The sequence below is a fragment of the Bombina bombina genome, chromosome 5 (assembly GCF_027579735.1).
Source record: "Bombina bombina isolate aBomBom1 chromosome 5, aBomBom1.pri, whole genome shotgun sequence".
Taxonomy (NCBI): Eukaryota; Metazoa; Chordata; class Amphibia; order Anura; family Bombinatoridae; genus Bombina; species Bombina bombina.
This window is the reverse complement of record NC_069503.1, coordinates 159,361,827-159,381,436: the sequence shown is the minus strand read 5'-3', so window position 1 is coordinate 159,381,436 and position 19,610 is coordinate 159,361,827. Positions and strand designations below refer to the sequence as shown.

The 19,610-nt window shown below is 37.4% G+C and overlaps 1 protein-coding gene across 1 annotated transcript in view; it reads left to right on the top strand.

The window, feature by feature from the left end:
• The window catches only part of HHATL (hedgehog acyltransferase like), a 91,197-nt gene that overhangs the window by 32,309 nt on the left and 39,278 nt on the right, over positions 1–19,610 (top strand). Inside the window, exons 2-4 of the mRNA XM_053713755.1 lie at positions 9,383–9,525; positions 17,092–17,159; positions 17,886–17,999. Coding sequence (XP_053569730.1) covers positions 9,420–9,525; positions 17,092–17,159; positions 17,886–17,999 — 288 coding nt within the window. The 5' untranslated portion in view covers positions 9,383–9,419. The remainder of the gene's footprint in view (positions 1–9,382; positions 9,526–17,091; positions 17,160–17,885; positions 18,000–19,610) is intronic.

Genomic DNA, 19,610 nt, shown 5'->3' with positions numbered 1-19,610 from the left:
GAAGTAGAAACTGACCTAGTAGAATGAGCTGTAATCCTTTGAGGCGGAGTTTTACCCGACTCGACATAAGCATGATGAATTAAAGATTTCAACCAAGATGCCAAAGAAATGGCAGAGGCCTTCTGACCTTTCCTAGAACCGGAAAAGATAACAAATAGACTAGAAGACTTTCGGAAATTTTTAGTAGCTTCAACATAATATTTCAAAGCTCTAACTACATCCAAAGAATGCAATGATTTCTCCTTAGAATTCTTAGGATTAGGACATAATGAAGGAACCACAATTTCTCTACTAATGTTGTTAGAATTCACAACCTTAGGTAAAAATTTAAAAGAAGTTCGCAACACCGCCTTATCCTGATGAAAAATCAGAAAAGGAGACCTCACAAGAAAGAGCAGATATTCAGAAACTCTTCTGGCAGAAGAGATGGCCAAAAGGAACAAAACTTTCCAAGAAAGTAATTTAATGTCCAATAAATGCATAGGTTCAAATGGAGGAGCTTGAAGAGCCCCCAGAACCAAATTCAAACTCCAAGGAGGAGAAATTGACTTAATGACAGGTTTTATACGAACCAAAGCTTGTACAAAACAATGAATATCAGGAAGATTAGCAATCTTTCTGTGAAAAAGAACAGAAAGAGCAGAGATTTGTCCTTTCAAGGAACTTGCAGACAAACCTTTATCCAAACCATCCTGAAGAAACTGTAAAATTCTCGGAATTCTAAAAGAATGCCAGGAAAATGATGAGAAAGACACCAAGAAATATGTCTTCCAGACTCTATAATATATCTCCCTAGATACGGATTTACGAGCCTGTAACATAGTATTAATCACAGAGTCAGAGAAACCTCTTTGACTAAGAATCAAGCGTTCAATCTCCATACCTTTAAATTTAAGGATTTGAGATCCTGATGGAAAAAAGGACCTTGCGACAGAAGATCTGGTCTTAACGGAAGAGTCCACGGTTGGCAAGAGGCCATCCGGACAAGATCCGCATACCAAAACCTGTGAGGCCATGCTGGAGCCACCAGCAGAACAAACGAGCATTCCTTCAGAATCTTGGAGATTACTCTTGGAAGAAGAACTAGAGGCGGAAAGATATAGGCAGGATGATACTTCCAAGGAAGTGACAATGCATCCACTGCTTCCGCTTGAGGATCCCTGGATCTGGACAGATACCTGGGAAGTTTCTTGTTTAGATGAGAGGCCATCAGATCTATTTCTGGAAGTCCCCACATTTGAACAATCTGAAGAAATACCTCTGGGTGAAGAGACCATTCGCCCGGATGTAACGTTTGGCGACTGAGATAATCCGCTTCCAATTGTCTATAACCTGGGATATGAACCGCAGAAACTAGACAGGAGCTGGATTCCGCCCCAAACCAGAATTCGAGATACTTCTTTCATAGCCAGAGGACTGTGAGTCCCTCCTTGATGATTGATGTATGCCACAGTTGTGACATTGTCTGTCTGAAAACAAATGAACGATTCTCTCTTTAGAAGAGGCCATGACTGAAGAGCTCTGAAAATTGCACGGAGTTCCAAAATATTGATCGGTAATCTCACCTCCTGAGATTCCCAAACCCCTTGTGCTGTCAGAGACCCCCACACAGCTCCCCAACCTGTAAGACTTGCATCTGTTGAAATTACAGTCCAGGTCGGAAGAACAAAAGAAGCCCCCTGAACTAAACAATGGTGATCTGTCCACCATGACAGAGAGTGTCGTACAATCGGTTTTAAAGATATTAATTGAGATATCTTTGTGTAATCCCTGCACCATTGGTTCAGCATACAGAGCTGAAGAGGTCGCATGTGAAAACGAGCAAAGGGGATCGCGTCCGATGCAGCAGTCATAAGACCTAGAATTTCCATGCATAAGGCTACCGAAGGGAATGATTGTGACTGAAGGTTTCGACAAGCTGATATCAATTTTAGACATCTCTTGTCTGTCAAAGACAGAGTCATGGACACTGAATCTATCTGGAAACCTAAAAAGGTTACCCTTGTCTGAGGAATCAATGAACTTTTTAGTAAATTGATCCTCCAACCATGAACTTGAAGAAACAACACAAGTCGATTCGTATGAGATTCTGCTAAATGTGAAGACTGAGCAAGTACCAAGATATCATCCAAATAAGGAAAAACCACAATACCCTGTTCTCTGATTACAGACAGAAGGGCACCGAGAACCTTTGTAAAAATTCTTGGAGCTGTTGCTAGGCCAAACGGTAGAGCCACAAACTGGTAATGCTTGTCTAGGAAAGAGAATCTCAGAAACTGATAGTGATCTGGATGAATCGGAATATGCAGATATGCATCCTGTAAATCTATTGTAGACATATAATGCCCTTGCTGAACAAAAGGCAGAATAGTCCTTATAGTTACCATTTTGAATGTTGGTATCCTTACATAACGATTCAATATTTTTAGATCCAGAACTGGTCTGAAGGAATTCTCCTTCTTTGGTACAATGAAGAGATTTTAATGAAACCCCAGCCCCTGTTCCAGAACTGGAACTGGCATAATTACTCCAGCCAACTCTAGATCTGAAACACATTTCAGAAATGCTTGAGCCTTCGCTGGGTTTACTGGGACACGGGAAAGAAAAAATCTCTTTGCAGGAGGCCTTATCTTGAAGCCAATTCTGTACCCTTCTGAAACAATGTTCTGAATCCAAAGATTGTGAACGGAATTGATCCAAATTTCTTTGAAACAACGTAATCTGTCCCCTACCAGCTGAGCTGGAATGAGGGCCGCACCTTCATGTGGACTTAGGAGCTGGCTTAGGTTTCCTAAAAGGCTTGGATTTATTCCAGACTGGAGATGGTTTCCAAACGGATACTGCTCCTGAGGATGAAGGATCAGGCTTTTGTTCCTTGTTGTGACGAAAGGAACGAAAACGATTATTAGACCTAAATCTACCTTTAGATTTTTTATCCTGTGGTAAAAAAGTTCCTTTCCCTCCAGTAACAGTTGAGATAATAGAATCCAACTGAGAACCAAATAATTTATTACCCTGGAAAGAAAGGGAAAGCAGAGTAGACTTAGAAGACATATCAGCATTCCAAGTTTTAAGCCATAAAGCTCTTCTAGCTAAAATAGCTAGAGACATATACCTGACATCAACTCTAATGATATCAAAAATGGCATCACAAATAAAATTATTAGCATGTTGAAGAAGATTAATAATGCTATGAGAATTATGATCTGATACTTGTTGCGCTAAAGCTTCTAACCAAAAAGTTGAAGCTGCAGCAACATCCGCTAAAGATATAGCAGGTCTAAGAAGATTACCTGAACACAAGTAAGCTTTTCTTAGAAAGGATTCAATTTTCCTATCTAAAGGATCCTTAAAGGAAGTACCATCTGCCGTAGGAATAGTAGTACGCTTAGCAAGAGTAGAGACAGCCCCATCAACCTTAGGGATTTTGTCCCAAAACTCTAATCTGTCAGATGGCACAGGATATAATTGCTTAAAACGTTTAGAAGGAGTAAATGAATTACCCAATTTATTCCATTCCCTGGAAATTACTTCAGAAATAGCACCAGGGACAGGAAAAACTTCTGGAATAACTACAGGAGATTTAAAAACTTTATCTAAACGTTTAGATTTAGTATCAAGAGGACTAGAATCCTCTATTTCTAATGCAATTAGGACTTCTTTAAGTAAAGAACGAATAAATTCCATTTTAAATAAATATGAAGATTTATCAGCATCAACCTATGAGACAGAATCCTCTGAACCAGAAGAACCATTATCAGAATCAGAATGATGATGTTCATTTAAAAATTCATCTGAAAAATGAGAAGTTTTAAAAGACTTTTTAAGTTTACTAGAAGGAGGAATAACAGACATAGCCTTCTTAATGGATTTAGAAACAAAATCTCTTATGTTATCAGGAACACTCTGAGTATTAGATGTTGACGGAACAGCAACAGGTAATGTAACAGTACTAAAGGAAATATTATCTGCATTAACAAGTTTGTCATGACAATCAGTACAAACAACAGCTGGAGGAACAGATACCATAAGTTTACAGCAGATACACTTAGCTTTGGTAGCTCCAGCACCAGGCAGCGATTTTCCAGAAGTATCTTCTGACTCAGTTTCAACGTGGGACATCTTGCAATATGTAATAGAAAAAACAACATATAAAGCAAAATTGATTAAATTCCTTAAATGACAGTTTCAGGAATGGGAAAAAATGCCAGTGAACAAGCTTCTAGCAACCAGAAGCAATAAATAATGAGACTTAAATAATGTGGAGACAATAATGACGCCCATATTTTTTTACATCCGGAACGCCGACACTTTTGGCGCAAAAGAACGTCAAAAATGACGCAACTTCCGGCGACACGTATGACGCCGGAAACAGAAAAAAATTTTGCGCCAAAAAAGTCTGCGCCAAGAATGACGCAATAAAATGAAGCATTTTCAGCCCCCGCGAGCCTAACAGCCCACAGGGAAAAAGTCAAATATTTAAGGTAAGAAAAAAATGATTGATTCATATGCATTATCCCAAAAATGAAACTGACTGTCTGAAATAAGGAAAGTTGAACATCCTGAGTCAAGGCAAATAAATGTTTGAATACATATATTTAGAACTTTATAAAAAAGTGCCCAACCATAGCTTAGAGTGTCACAGAAAATAAGACTTACTTACCCCAGGACACTCATCTACATGTTGTAGAAAGCCAAACCAGTACTGAAACGAAAATCAGTAGAGGTAATGGTATATATATAAGAGTATATCGTCGATCTGAAAAGGGAGGTAAGAGATGAATCTCTACGACCGATAACAGAGAACCTATGAAATAGACCCCGTAGAAGGAGATCATTGAATTCAAATAGGCAATACTCTCCTCACATCCCTCTGACATTCACTGCACGCTGAGAGGAAAACCGGGCTCCAACCTGCTGCGGAGCGCATATCAACGTAGAATCTAGCACAAACTTACTTCACCACCTCCATAGGAGGCAAAGTTTGTAAAACTGATTTGTGGGTGTGGTGAGGGGTGTATTTATAGGCATTTTTGAGGTTTGGGAAACTTTGCCCCTCCTGGTAGGAATGTATATCCCATACGTCACTAGCTCATGGACTCTTGCTAATTACATGAAAGAAACCTAACCTTACCTTAAAAATAACAAACCTAACATTACTGAAAAAAACAACCTAAAATTATAAAAAAAACTTACCAAAAAAAAACAAACTACCATTACAAAAAACAACAAACAAATTAACAAAAATAAAGTTATGCCTATTATCGAATCCCACTTAAAAAAAGACATCTCAAAATAAAAAAACACCTATACTAACACTAAACTACAGAAATAGACCTTAAAAGGGCATTTTGTAGGGAATTGCCCTAAATTGTTAAAAAATAAATCTACAAACTCTACAATTAAACCCCATAAAAAAGGCTATCTAAAATAAACTACTCCAAAAATTGCCCTGAAAAGGGCATTTGGCTGTGCATTTAGCTCTGTTGCTGCCCATTAAAATACCAAACACACCCAAAAAAAACAATCACTAAACCCCAATGATGGTACACACCAAAGATGGTACTCACCAAAGATGGTACTCACCAAAGATGGTACTAACCAAAGATGAGTTTTGCAGAAGCTATTATTTCCAAAGGAAGAAGCATCGCCACTTATCAGCACTTTGCGGGTCAGCCCCCCTTTTTAGACTATATTGACAGACAGCCTGCAAGCCTGGCGAACCCAAACAGGCAGTTTCTCATTGGTCTGTCAATGTTTTGAATATCTAGGCCTAAGAAACTGTTCAGTAATGAGACCTGCCAACTCCACTTTGGTCACACGAGGTAACACTGTACAAGTGCCACAATTCGCTTGTGTCAGTACAGTGACAGAATCCATCCATACCACTGGGAACTGAATACTGATACCAGAGATTAGCATGATTTTCCCATGATGCTTTACTGATTATTACATTTGTGCCAGCTAAGGCAATACATCTGCTAGGTTGAAGAGACAAATTAAAATTAAACGTTCGTCATTCAGATAGAGCATGCAAGTTTAGGAGACTTTTTCAATTAACTTATTTTATTAAATGTACTATGTTCTCTCGCTATTGTATGTTAAGAAGCAAACCTAGGTAGGCTCAGGAGCAGCAATGCATTACTGGGAGCTAGCTAGTTATTGGTGGCTACCCACAAATGTGTCATGTCATCGACTCAACAGATGTTTTTATTAGAGCATGTTCTTTTTCATGTGATGTCCCTTTAAGTTAAACAGATTGTACTTTCTAGGTTTTTCTATATTCTATGGTAGCTAAAACTTACATTCTAGCAAGTATCTAGATTCTCATCTAATATAAATTATTTTACATAGAAGTTAGTGCTTTTAAAGCACAAGTACAATATCAATTTTAACTCTTGCAGCTTTGTCTAAATATCGGCATATGGTCACATAGAGAAAACTTGTATATTGCATCTTAATAACTCAAAAGTACTACATTTATTTTCTTCACATTTCAGGGTTTGTAGTGACTGATTTTTTTAAACAAACTGACAAATTTAAAGGGACACTGAACCCAAATTTTTTCTTTCGTGATTCAGATAGAGCATGCAATTTTAAGCAACTTTCTAATTTACTCCTATTATCAATTTTTCTTCGTTCTCTTGCTATCTTTATTTGAAAAAGAAGGCATCTAAGCTAAGGAGTCATCAAGTTTTTGGTTTAGAAACATGGACAGCACTTGTTTATTGGTGCTGTCCAATCAGCAAGGACAACCCAGGTTGTACACCAAAAATGGGCCGGCATCTAAACTTACATTCTTGCTTTTTTGCTTTTCAAATAAACATACCAAGAGAATGAAGAAAATTTGATAATAGGAGTAAATTAGAAAGTTGCTTAAAATGTCAAGCTCTATCTGAATCACAAAATAATTTTTTTTTGGTTCAGTGTCCCTTTAAGTCAGATTTGATCAGCCATTCATGGGGCTCTGTGAATGTTTTCTCCCCTTTAATGTCTTCCCAATGATCCATTTACCCGTGAAAGTGTATTAAATAGATCATTTACCTTTATTTTAGCATTTGAAATAGCTGTTATTTTCCCAGCTATACTTGTATTGGATATAGAAAAACTATGTAAACAGTTAAAGTTTAGAAGAAATCAAGTTGGGGTTAGGACAGAGAGGTACTCAAATGTTCATTTCCCATTGTTCTATCTAAGGACCTGATTCTCTAAAGCTTTCTGATCTTGCAAGATTCTATAAGATGCCTCATCAGTATTATGAGGCCCCCCAGAAAAAGTTTTAAAGGCAATTTTTACCTTGAGAGAGAGAGGGGGAGAATATAATGAGGTCTGCTCTCTCTGCAAGCTCAGCCCAATGAATTGGATTGTGGTTTCAAATAACAAAAATGGTTATTTCACATATAAAAACTAACATAAAGGAATTATTTCCCATACATTTTAAACCCTGCATCGAGTATAACAAGTAATTGAAAAACAATTTTACAGTACACTATACCTTTAACTGTTATCCATGAGAGACTCATAGTCAGGAGCACTATATGTATATTATTGTTATAAATATTATTGCAAATATAAAGTGTTCTAAATTTTCCTGTACATTCCTGAGTGTACCACACTATGTTGTCATGAAAATGAGATTCATTGTTAACCAGGCATATTAAGATAAAGGAGTAAATATGATGAATTAAAGAGATACTGAACCCAATTTTTTTCTTTCATGATTCAGATAGAGCATGCAATTGTAAGCAACTTTCTAATTTACTCTTATTATCAAATAGAAGTAAATTAGAAAGTTGCTTAAAATTGCATGCTCTACCTGAATCATGAAAGGAAAAAAAAAATGGGTTTAGTGTCCCTTTAAGTCATTAAGGTATATTTTCTTTTTTAAATTGTACACTAACTGAATCATAAACGTTTAAATTCTCACTTTACATCCGGTCTGGCAGTAAATTACATCACATTCAATAGACATTTAATGCAGCCCTTTTTGCCAGCCAAAGGGGTTAATCTTACGTATCCTTTTTATAAAAAAAAAACCTTTGTGCCATATCATGATGTTTTTTTTTATATTAATTCTACTGCAGTAGCACAATTACGACTTGGAATTATCAAACGATTAACTATATACAGTGTATGCTTTTTAAAACGAGAATTAAGGTCGATTTTAGACTTTATTAATTTACTTACAAGCACATACAATGTAAAAAAATAAAAATCTGTATGTAGCTTAGTTAATTTTGCATAACTCAACCGGACTATTTGCAGTGTAATATAATAAGAAATGCCCCATCAAACTACTTAAAGATATCAGAAAGCAGGCCCGGACTGAGCATAGGGCATTACAGGACATTTGCCAGGTGGGCAGGGGCCTGTTGCCCTTAGACCCACCCAATCCAGCATTATTATTTGTGCATGATGCAGGGCCAGACCTGCTGTGTCTGTGAGCCAGGTTAGGGTGGTCCTGTCCCACTCAGGTGCCTGTTATTTCGAGTAACTTTGACTACACAGGCTGATGACCAGTAAGCTTTTATTCTTGATTTAAATGTGGCATTCAATAGCTTCCATTTTTTATATTACATTTCCCTTTTTTACTATTTAATTACATATATTTTACAAAATACAGGGACAGAAGGATGTTACAAAGTTTACATGTTTTTGTAAATCAAACAAGTAAATTATACTTGTCAGTTTTGTAGTTTTATTAAATAACAGAGGGGGCTGCTCGTCCTTAAAGGGACAGTCTACACCAGAATATTTATTGTTTTAATAGATAGATAATCTCTTGATTACCCATTCCCTAGTTTGGCATAACCAACACAATTACATTAATACACTTTTTACCTCTGTGATTATCTTGTATCTAAGCCTCTGCAAATTGCTCCTTATTTCAGTTCTTTTGACAGACTTGCATTTTAGCCAATCAGTGCTGGCTCCTAGAAACTCCACGTGCGTGAGCACAGTGTTATCTATATGAAACACAAGAGCTAACACCCTCTAGTGGTGAAAAACTGTCAAAATGCCCTGAGATAAGAGGCAGCCTTCAAGGGCTTAGAAATTTGCATATGAACCTCCTAGGTTTAGCTTTCAACTAATACCAAGAAAACGAAACAAAATTGGTGATAGAGGTAAATCGGAAAATCGTTTAAAATTGCAGTGGTAAAAAGTATATTAATATAACAGTATTGTTAGGTTGGTCAGGCAAAACTGGGGAATGGATAATAAAGGGATTATCTATCTTTTTTTAAAATAAAAATTTTCACATAGACATTCCCATTAAAAAACCCGGGCCTATTTTTGATCCCAGTCCATAGCTGTCAGAACATGTAATGAATCCACTGTATATTCACCTGAAACACATATGTTTGTTTCTTTTATTCCCTAGGTTGTGATCCTAACGCTGCAGGTGCTGACCTGACATCATGGGGATAAAGGCGGAACTCCCTCATTATGAGCTGGGCTTCTATGCTCTTGTTGTGAGCGGTGCTTTGGTCTACTCCTTAAGTGGAATTTTTGAAGCATCCATAGGTATACATTTAATTTTATTCTAACTACATCTGTGCAAAGTAATAGTACCACATGGATACCCTGTACTGAATACATTATTTTTTTTAAAGGATTTTTATTAAAGTTTAATAATATTACACACACATAATAATTATAAGGTACATAGCAAAGAATGAGGTAGAATTAACATAGCAATAATTGATATCACCCAGAACACATCTGAAATGAAGAGAGGACTTGGACCAATGTTATACAGACCAAACTTACAGAAGGAATAAAAGATTTAGACCAGGCCCTATCAGGACCATCTAATTACAGAAGGTCACGTGACATAAGCAAGAGAACCGTTGTGGATCTCCAATGACAATCATATAGTCACTTGACAATATAACACATTGCAGGCAATAAAATAAGTTTGAATCAATGTTAAGTTTACTAGTAGAAGCAAAATAATTAGTACAAACTAGCATGATAGAGAACCCCATGATATTCTGTTATATTGTATCTAGGCAGTCCTACTGAATCAGGATGGTGTACATAGTTGAGGGGGAAAAAATAAAGTATATACTGTATATATATATATGTACCTTTATAAGATTGCTTCCCCAGAGCAGACAATAGCACCAAAGACAACTTATATATGCATGTGGTGTTGATAGATACACTTGTTAGGAGGGTTAGCAGAAGAGGGCTGGCTAGCTGACTGCCAAACACTAAGATAGACTAACTATACAATATGTTTTCTAGGTACTTTTATATTTCACAAATATTGTTATAGATGGTATAATCAGGGTTAAACAAATATTAATAAATTTAACACACAAAAGAAGATACACAGTGAAGAGAGAGACGAGCCTGGTTGCCTCCTACCCTCTGGTGAAGGTATGCTTTAATTAAAATGACAAACCCTCTAACATCATAGCTAAAATATTGAGATCTATAGATCACACTAGGGGATCGATTTAATATCCCCCGAATGCTGCCTAATGCAGCTGTTTCCACACGAGCCTTTAAACAGGAGTTAAGAAGCAGTGGTCTTAAGACCGCTGCTCCTTAACTCGTACGCCACCTCTGAGGCGGCATACAGCAATCATCCCGATCGAATATGATCGGGTTGATTGACACCCCCTGCTAGCGGCCGATTGACTGTGAATCTGCAGGGGGCGGATTTGCACAAGCAGTTCACCAGAGCTGCTTGTGCAATGTTAAATGCCAGTGTTCTGTCAGATTCTGTTCTTTTGTCAGAATCTGCTCCCTCTGACTGCGCATGCTATGTATGACGTAATCACACTCCACATATGTTAAATAGGAATGTGTGGAATGCGATTATGTCAATCAGACACATGCACAGTCAGAGGGAGCAGATTCTGACTGGGAAGCTGTAGTGTCGGATTTTGCTGCCCAAACAAATACGCGCATGTGCTGTTAGATCGCTTGTCATGATGAAGAGGATAAAGGCTACAGTGGGTTAAATAAAAGCGATGTGTAAATGAAGCCTGTGTATGAAGCCGGTATATAATTCCACCTTAAAGAACAACGCTAGGAGGAGACTCAAGGAGGAGCCAGAAATTCAATGTGACATGATAGTGAGAATATATATATATATATATATATATATATACTTATGTGATATATAATACAAGACTGGCACCAGAAACAATGAAAATCCTGGTTAATGTTCACCTGTAATTGTAAGTAGTAGCAGGTGAGCAGTTCACAGAGGTATAATTTCATTAAATACAGTAGACAAAAAGAAGAATTGGCTTCCTTGGAGATGGAGAGTCACAAAGGGCTACCCACCCCTACACAGTGCAATCCAGTATACCCTTATCTGGCACAAACCTAGAGGAAAACAATTAATAAAATCAGGGCAATACTTGGGATATGCAACTTAATCTACATTAATTCATACTAATTACACTAAGCCACAAGCAATAAGAGTCACAACAAGTCCACAGGACTACATTTGAAGGGTACCCTTAATTTGTCAGGGAGCTCCCTGTCTATTATATTCCAGAGTTGAATGATTCATTCACTTTATCCTCTGTATCCCAAAACCACTTGTTTGCTTTTGCATACATGAGAATGACCCTTTCGAAAATCTTCAATGTGCACCCCCACAGCTGCAATACTGGTAGCTAAAATCTGGATGGGTTAATGATGCAAAATACAGCTTAGTCCAGCAAGCAACACCTCTGCCAGCATGGTTAGTAAAGCAAGGCAATTCAGATCTTATTCATAACCCTCCAGAGAAAGACCAAAACTTCAATACATATTCCCCAGATCAAAATGGGTTAACGGTTTTCTGGTCCGCAGAGGAGCAACACCTCTCTCAGCGTGGTTAGTAAACCAGTGTCTGCAGTTATGTCTTACCCTCCTTCCGAACGTCCATTTCGTATGTAGTGTCCGTCACAGACTTACGTGGGGTCCCTGGTGCCACATCGCTCTTCGGGTTTCTAGTATCACCTTTTTACCGTAGTCGGTTTGAGACCTTTGCAGGTATTGTGATGCATCCAGTGGAGCATTTGAGTAGCTGTCTGCTACGCGCGTTTCACCCCTAACACAGCACGGGGCTTCGTCCGGCTTGATCTGATGACTTAGCTTTTTAAAGAGGAATCACTCTCCTCCTTAGCCTATTGGGTGAAATAGGAAACTTATGTTTACTCCTGTAGATGCTTGTGGCTCAACAATGTGGCTATAACTGATACATTTTTTAAACATTTTAGCTAATGTTGACAGCAAAATTGAACATTTGATATTTTTATATTTTGAATACCTCCCAAAACATTTTGGCACTCTATTTCATATATACAATTTACGTATTCACTTTCATATACATGAAGAGAAATTTCTTAAAGGATATACACATTTAACCCAGAAACGGAGCAAAATTAAATTCCTCATTCATACCCCTAGGTTTAAGGGATCCCAAATTGAAGATCCATTTGCATTCCTTTTGAAGGAGGAATTTATCTAGGTTGCCTTTTCTATCCCCTAAATGAACCAGTTCTAAACCTCTAAATTGTAACTCCTCCTCATTACTATCATGATTTGAAAAGAAATGTCTGGCTACACTGCTATACTGTATGCATTTATTTTTAATGTCCTGTTTGTGTTCTTTGATACGTTCCTAAAGTTCACAGTATTTGTTTCCTACCTAAACACTTGGACAATTACATTGGAGCATATACACCACCCCCTCTGTTCTACAAGTTATGCGGCCCTTAATTCTATGCTGTTTACCTTCATTATCATAGAATGCACTACATCTTAGCATATTATCACAGACTGAGCATTTTCTACACTTGAAGTTTCCCTCTTGGCTTTTATATTTTGATATATATATACTGTATGCAGGACACGCTGTAATTGTAGCCTTTATCCTCCTCCCCGTGACAAGCTATCTAACAGCGCATGTGCGCATTTGTTTGGGCAGCAAAATCCGACACTACAGCTTCCAAGTCAGAATCTGCTCCCTCTGACTGCGCATGTTGCTGATTGACATAATCGCATTCCACACATTCCTATTTAACATATGTGGAGTGCGATAACGTCATACAGAGCATGCACAGTCAGAGGGAGCAGATTCTGACAAAGAAGCAGAATCTGAGAGAACACCGACAGCGTATGCTGTCGGCATTCAGCGATGTCGGGTGTACATGATCACTACAGCGAATCATGTCCGTCCGTCAATTAATTAATTGGCCCCTAAATCCGAGGAAGTAAAAAAAGGTTCGGTTATTCACTATAGAACAGTAAAACACAATTTTAACTCCCCACAATAAGTATAGGTATAATGCTAACTAAGCTAACTAACTTGAGAGCTTTGAACAGGAGCATAGAGGTATTTATACTGAAGGAACTGTGGGGTGAGGGTTGAAATATCTAAGAAATTAATAAATTCATAGGTAATCAGACACTTGTATATATCTCAAACTGCAGTCATCATAAGTACAAGCCATCTAATAAATTACTAGAGAAAGTGCGGTCTAGGAAAATGATTTTTTTAATAAAAACTGTATGGCAATAAGTAAATAAATGCTATCGGATTTCAGTTGAACATGAGTAAATAAATGATTACAGATCTTGTGTTTTCTGTGTGCTGTTCTCTCGTAACTGAGAAAGCTCTGATTCATTTTCTTTCATGGAAATTGTAAAGTGATAGTGTGTTTCCTTATTCACTATTTTTAGTAGGTGGCATCAGATAACCTCACTAGATAATGAAAGGCAATTGCTGTGTTCCATAAGTCAGTGGAGGGTTAGACTTTTGCTTTTTCTGCCTGAAAGTAAATACAGAGTTTAAAAAATCGCTTTAGAATGTTGACTACTGGTCTACTGTCATCATTCAACTGTACATTCTTTTGTTTTATGAGTGATTCCACTGTAAGTCTAGGACCCTATCACTTTTTGCCTTGTTACCTAATGGGCTCTAGCTTGACCAAAGCCTACGTCTACATAATGTTATAAACTTGCACAAACAACAACCTAGAGACAAAATCAACACAAAGTTTCAATCAAACAATTTAACAACTTCCCAATGTACCTGTTTTAGCAAATGCACCTTTTTTCTTTTGGTCTCTTTTGTTGATACTTGGCCTCTTTCCATAAGAGCATAGTGAAGTAGGCTTAGGTGTGTGCACATGCCTACAATGTTATACAAGCACCCAGTAGAGGGACCTTTACACTACAGTAGCTTTAGCCCAATAGGTTGTACAGCTAGAAACACTGTTTAATGAAAAAGGCTGAACAAAAAATTGAGCAACTCTTCTTGGTCAAGAGACATCCAACTGAGTGTTATGGCGCTATACACATAAATGATAATAATAATAATATTAAATGAAGGCAGACCCATGGGTTTACCTGATGTAGCTCCCTCTACAGATTTACCCTGATGTAGCTCCCTCTACAGGTAACATTTCTTCATACACTGCTGTATGCTCTATATGAATTTTATTTATTATTATTTTTTTAATTTTTGTTAAATATTTTCCAATATCCAATGCAACATTAGAGTGTCAAATGTAACTTAATGTATAGAAATATTAAAACAGTAGAAGAAAAGTCAAGGGGATATTTGTTCTACTATTTGATATAAAAAACATCCCTAAATATAGTGTTATATAACCAGCCAGCCAGATGTCCCAGTATGATATACCCCCAGCATCATTCTAGTTTGTCTTTTAATAACTGAATTCTAGCCTGGGACTGCTCTGTGTTTTTTTTTATATGTAATACATATTTAATTAAGATTCATTATTATATATGTATAAGAAATGAATCAGTTGGCAGTTGGTAAGCAAAACTGGCTTATATAGAAAAAGAAGCGCTTAACCAGGAATGAACAATGACTCATTAAACTATTAAAAATAGAAATATAGATTTTGTTGGAAGATAAGATCTATAGGTCCAGCAAGTCTGCCCAATATTACTTAAAAGTATAAAGGTATCTAGTTTGTAGGACAGTCTTATGCTTATCCCAGGCATTCTTAAAGTCCCCCACAGTGTTTGTCATTACTACCTCTTGTGGAAATTTATTCCATGAACCAATCACCCTTTCTGTAAAGAAGTTCTTCCTCAAATTACTCCTTGATCTACTACCCTTCAGCTTGACATCATTACCCCTTGTTCTTGAACTTTTCTTTTTATGAAAAATACTTACAACCTCAGCTTTACTAAGCCCCTTAATTTACTTGATAGTTGCTATCATATCACCTCTTTCCCCTCTCTCCTCTAAGCTATATATATTTAGGTCATTGAGCCTCTCCTGGTACGTTTTAGTAGCCCTCTTTTGCACAGATTCTAGTTTACTTATATCCTTCTGGAGATATGGCCTCCAGAACTGCACACAATACTCAAGATGAGGCCTAACTAATGATCTGTAAAGTGGCATAAGAGCATTACTATTTCTGCTGCAAATACATCTACCAATACAACAAAGCATTCTACTGGCCTTACTCGCTGCACTACTACATTGTTTACTAGATTTTAAAGTGTCAGTAAACCATAAAATAGTCACAGCCCGGCCCGACCGCGCCATAGCACTAAGTGCAGCTCGCTCCTGCTCTGTCAGACAGCAGGAGCGAGCTGCACTTAGTGCTATGGCGCGGTCGGGCCGGGCTGTGACTATACAGCTGGCCCGATGCGCTGTTTGAAAAAAACAGACCCGCTCAGAAGATCACAGAGAGCGGGTCTGTAAAACAGCAGGTTTTTTTAAAATTCAAAGGGGAAATTAGGTTTTACAATGTTTTCGCTAATATAATGTTATATAATTCTGCACTATGTGCTGAATTATATAACATTATTTTTAAGGTTTACTGTCCCTTTAAATAATCTGAAATAATAATACCTAAATCACATTCCTCATTTGCAACAGTCAGTAAAGTGTCTTTGAGTCTGTAATTAACGTTTCAATTTTTCTCCCCTAAATACATAATTTTGCTCTTTGCATTATTAAACGTTAGATCCCAGTCATTGTCCAATCCTTAATTTTTTGTATATCACTTCTCATTTTGTCCACCCCCCTTGGAACATCTACTCTATTACAATTTTTTGTATTATCTGCAAACAGACATACAGTACTTTCCCCTGAAACCCTTTGCTAATATCTTTGATAAATATGTTAAACAAAACAGGCCCCAGAACTGGCCCCTGAGGAACACCACTAGTAACAGCATTTACTAAGACACTTTGTTTTCTATCCTTAAAGGGACAGTAAACACCAGAATTTTTGTTGTTTAAAAGGTAGATAATCCCTTTATTACCCATTCCCCAATTTTGCATAACCAACACAGTTATAATAATATACTTTTTACCTCTGTGATTACCTTGTATCTATGCCTCTGCAAACTGCCCCCTTATTTCAGTTCTTTTGACAGACATGCATTTTTAGCCAATCAATGCTTGCTCTTAGGAGCTTCACGTGCCGGAGCTCAATCTTATCTATATGAAACACATGAACTAACGCCCTCTAGTGGTGAAAAACTGTCAAAATGCTTTTCGATTAGAGGCAGTCTTCAAGGTCTAAGAAATTAGCACATGAACCTCCTAGATTTAGCTTTCAACTAAGAATACCAAGAGAACAAAGCAAAATTGGTAATAAAAGTAAACTGGAAAGTTGTTTAAAATTACATGCCCTATTTAAATCATGAAAGATTTTTTTTTTACTTTACTGTCCCTTTAAGCCAACATTACCCAGTTCACAACTTTTGAGTGAATTACTTTGTTGTGTGTGGGGGTGTAAAATGCTTTGCGGAAATCTAGATATACTACATCAATTGCTCCACCCTGGTCTAATAATTTTGTTACATAATCAAAGAAAACAATTAGATTAGTTTGAAATTATCTCCCTGAAGTAAAACCATGCAGATTTTGGTCCTCTGAATTGTTTGTCTTTATGTAAGTCAAAATTCTTTCTTTTAAGAGACTTTACATTAATGTCCCTACTACTTAAGCTAAACTAGCATCATTTTGATTTTGTATTAATGCAGTCTTGCTGTCTTACATTAATTGATCTATACTTTACATGTTTAAACCTTTGATTATGATTCAATATCCCCATTTCTATGTTAACTCTATTCTGTTTTACAGAAAGCATGGATCGAAAGTCATTTAAAGAAAGTATAAAGGAGGGCTGGTATTACGTTGGTAGGAAAATGGTAAGTCAGAAAAAAAGAGGAGACAATGTGATTAAGGTCTGCCTCCCAGCATAAAGGACTGAGCAGTTATGCACAACACCATTGGGCACTTGTTTGTTAATTAAATGTTTCTTGACTTTTTAAACCACTTGTGTCTGGTGCTGTCACCATTAATATGTTCACTCCATACTTCTACCCCTCAAAAAAAAAAATCTGCTGGAGAACATCCTAAACATTATAAGCTCTATGAAGTATGCTATACTAGACACCCCGTATCCTGTAACAGACTATGGGAAGTAGATATGATGATTTTTTTTTTTTTAAATGTCCAGCCAAGAAGGCAATTCCTTTAAGAGAGCAGCTTGTCTATGCAGGTGTCTACATTTTCTTTTGAGTAATCTAGCACTGCTGGCACTATCAGTATGGTCAATCTACCATTTTAAGGGGCATTAAAGTAATTTGATAGCCAATAGATATAGATAGATGATTGATAGATTATAATTTAACCATTATAGTAAATTTAATAACATATTTAAATTTGAATATATGCCAGAATTCTTTTAAAATTAACCTGCTCTTATATCACTTTGAGAATGTCAGTAAATATTGTACCAAGAGATTTATAGATGTAAATAAATTGTGATGCTATTAAAATATCAGCCATATGTATTAGAACTGAATAGTTACCTTGTAGCATAAATCCCTTGGATCCATCATTCACTGCATTTGATCTGTTTTTCTCTGCAGGATGTCAGTGACTTTGAATGGGTGATGTGGTTTACCACGTTTAGGAACTATATCATATTTGCCCTGTCGGGACATGTCATCTTTGCCAAGATATTTTCAATGCTGGTTCCTCAGGTGGGTTTTTTAACTGCTTGTCAATGAGTATCCCCAGTTTTATTCCAGTACATATCTGTAACAAGATCAGTTTTGAAGACTGGTGGCTGTTCTCTACATATTTTATTGCAGATGTATCATTTTGCTGGTGGCCCACATTGACTCCAATATATATTAAATAAATTTAAATATGTATATATATATATATATATATATATATATATATATGTTTTGTTATCTTAAATATTGGGTAATCCAAGAATAATATTTTAAGTCAATGCATTCATTGTTTTCAACTTCACAACTGCCTTTTTGTGGGTATCAATATAACATAGAACTATATTTACCCTTAACGACCCTGACATACTCTGTACGTTACAGGTCATTAAGGGTTTTTTTTTAGGTCATAAGAGCACTGGTCTCACCACCAGCGGCATGACCACACTTTTATGACGTCCCACCCCCTGCAGGCATCCTGAAATAGTGAGGTTGAGAGACAGCACTATGTAAAAAGCAATCCCAATTGAAAGACCACATCGCTGATCATTAAGGGGTTAAGAGATTTACCATTTACAGTATCTCATCAAAAGTGAGTACACCCCTCATATTTTTGTAAATATTTTATTATATCTTTACATGTGACAACACTGAAGAAATTACACTTTGCTACAATGTAAAGTAGCGAGTGTACAGCCTGTATAACAGTGTAAATTTGCTGTTCCCTCAAAATAACTTAACACACAGCCATTAATGTCTAAACCGTTGGCAACAAAAGTGAGTACACCCCTAAGTGGAAATGTCCAAATTGGGCCCAATAAGCCATTTTCTTTTCCCGGTATCATGTGACTCGTTAGTGTTACAAGGTCTCAGATGTGAATGGGGAGCAGGTGTGTTAAATTTGATGTTAACACTCTCACACTCTCTCATACTGGTCACTGGAAGTTCAACAGGGCACCTCATGGCAAAGAACTCTTTGAGTATCTGAAAAAAAGAATTGTTGCTCTACATAAAGATGGCCTAGGCTATAGGAAGACCCTGAAGACCCTGAAACTGAGCTGCAGCACAGTGGGCAAGACCATACAGCTGTTTCACAGGACAGGTTCCACTCAGAACAAGCCTCGCCATGGTCGGCCAAAGTAGTTGAGTGCACGTGCTCAGCATCATATCCAGAGGTTGTCTTTGGGAAATAGACTTTTGAGTGCTGCCACCATTGCTGCAGAGGTTGAAGGGGTGTGGGGGGGGGGTAGTCTGTCAGTGCTCAGACTATATGCTGCACACTGCATCAAATTTTTCTGCATGGCTGTCATCCCAGAAGGAAGACTCTTCTAAAGATGATGCATAAGAAATCCCACAAACAGTTTGCTGAAGACTAGCAGACTAAGGACATGGATTACTGGTACCATGTCCTGTGGTCCGATGAGACCAAGATAAACTTATTTGGTTCAGATGGTGTCAAGCGTGTGGCAGCAACCAGTTGAGGAGTACAAAGCCAAGTGTGTCTTGCCTACAGTCAAGCATGGTGGTGGGAGTGTCATGGTCTGGGCCTACATGAGTGCTGCCGGCACTGGGGAGATACAGTTAATTGAGGGAACCATGAATGCCAACATGTACTGTGACATACTGAAGCAGAGC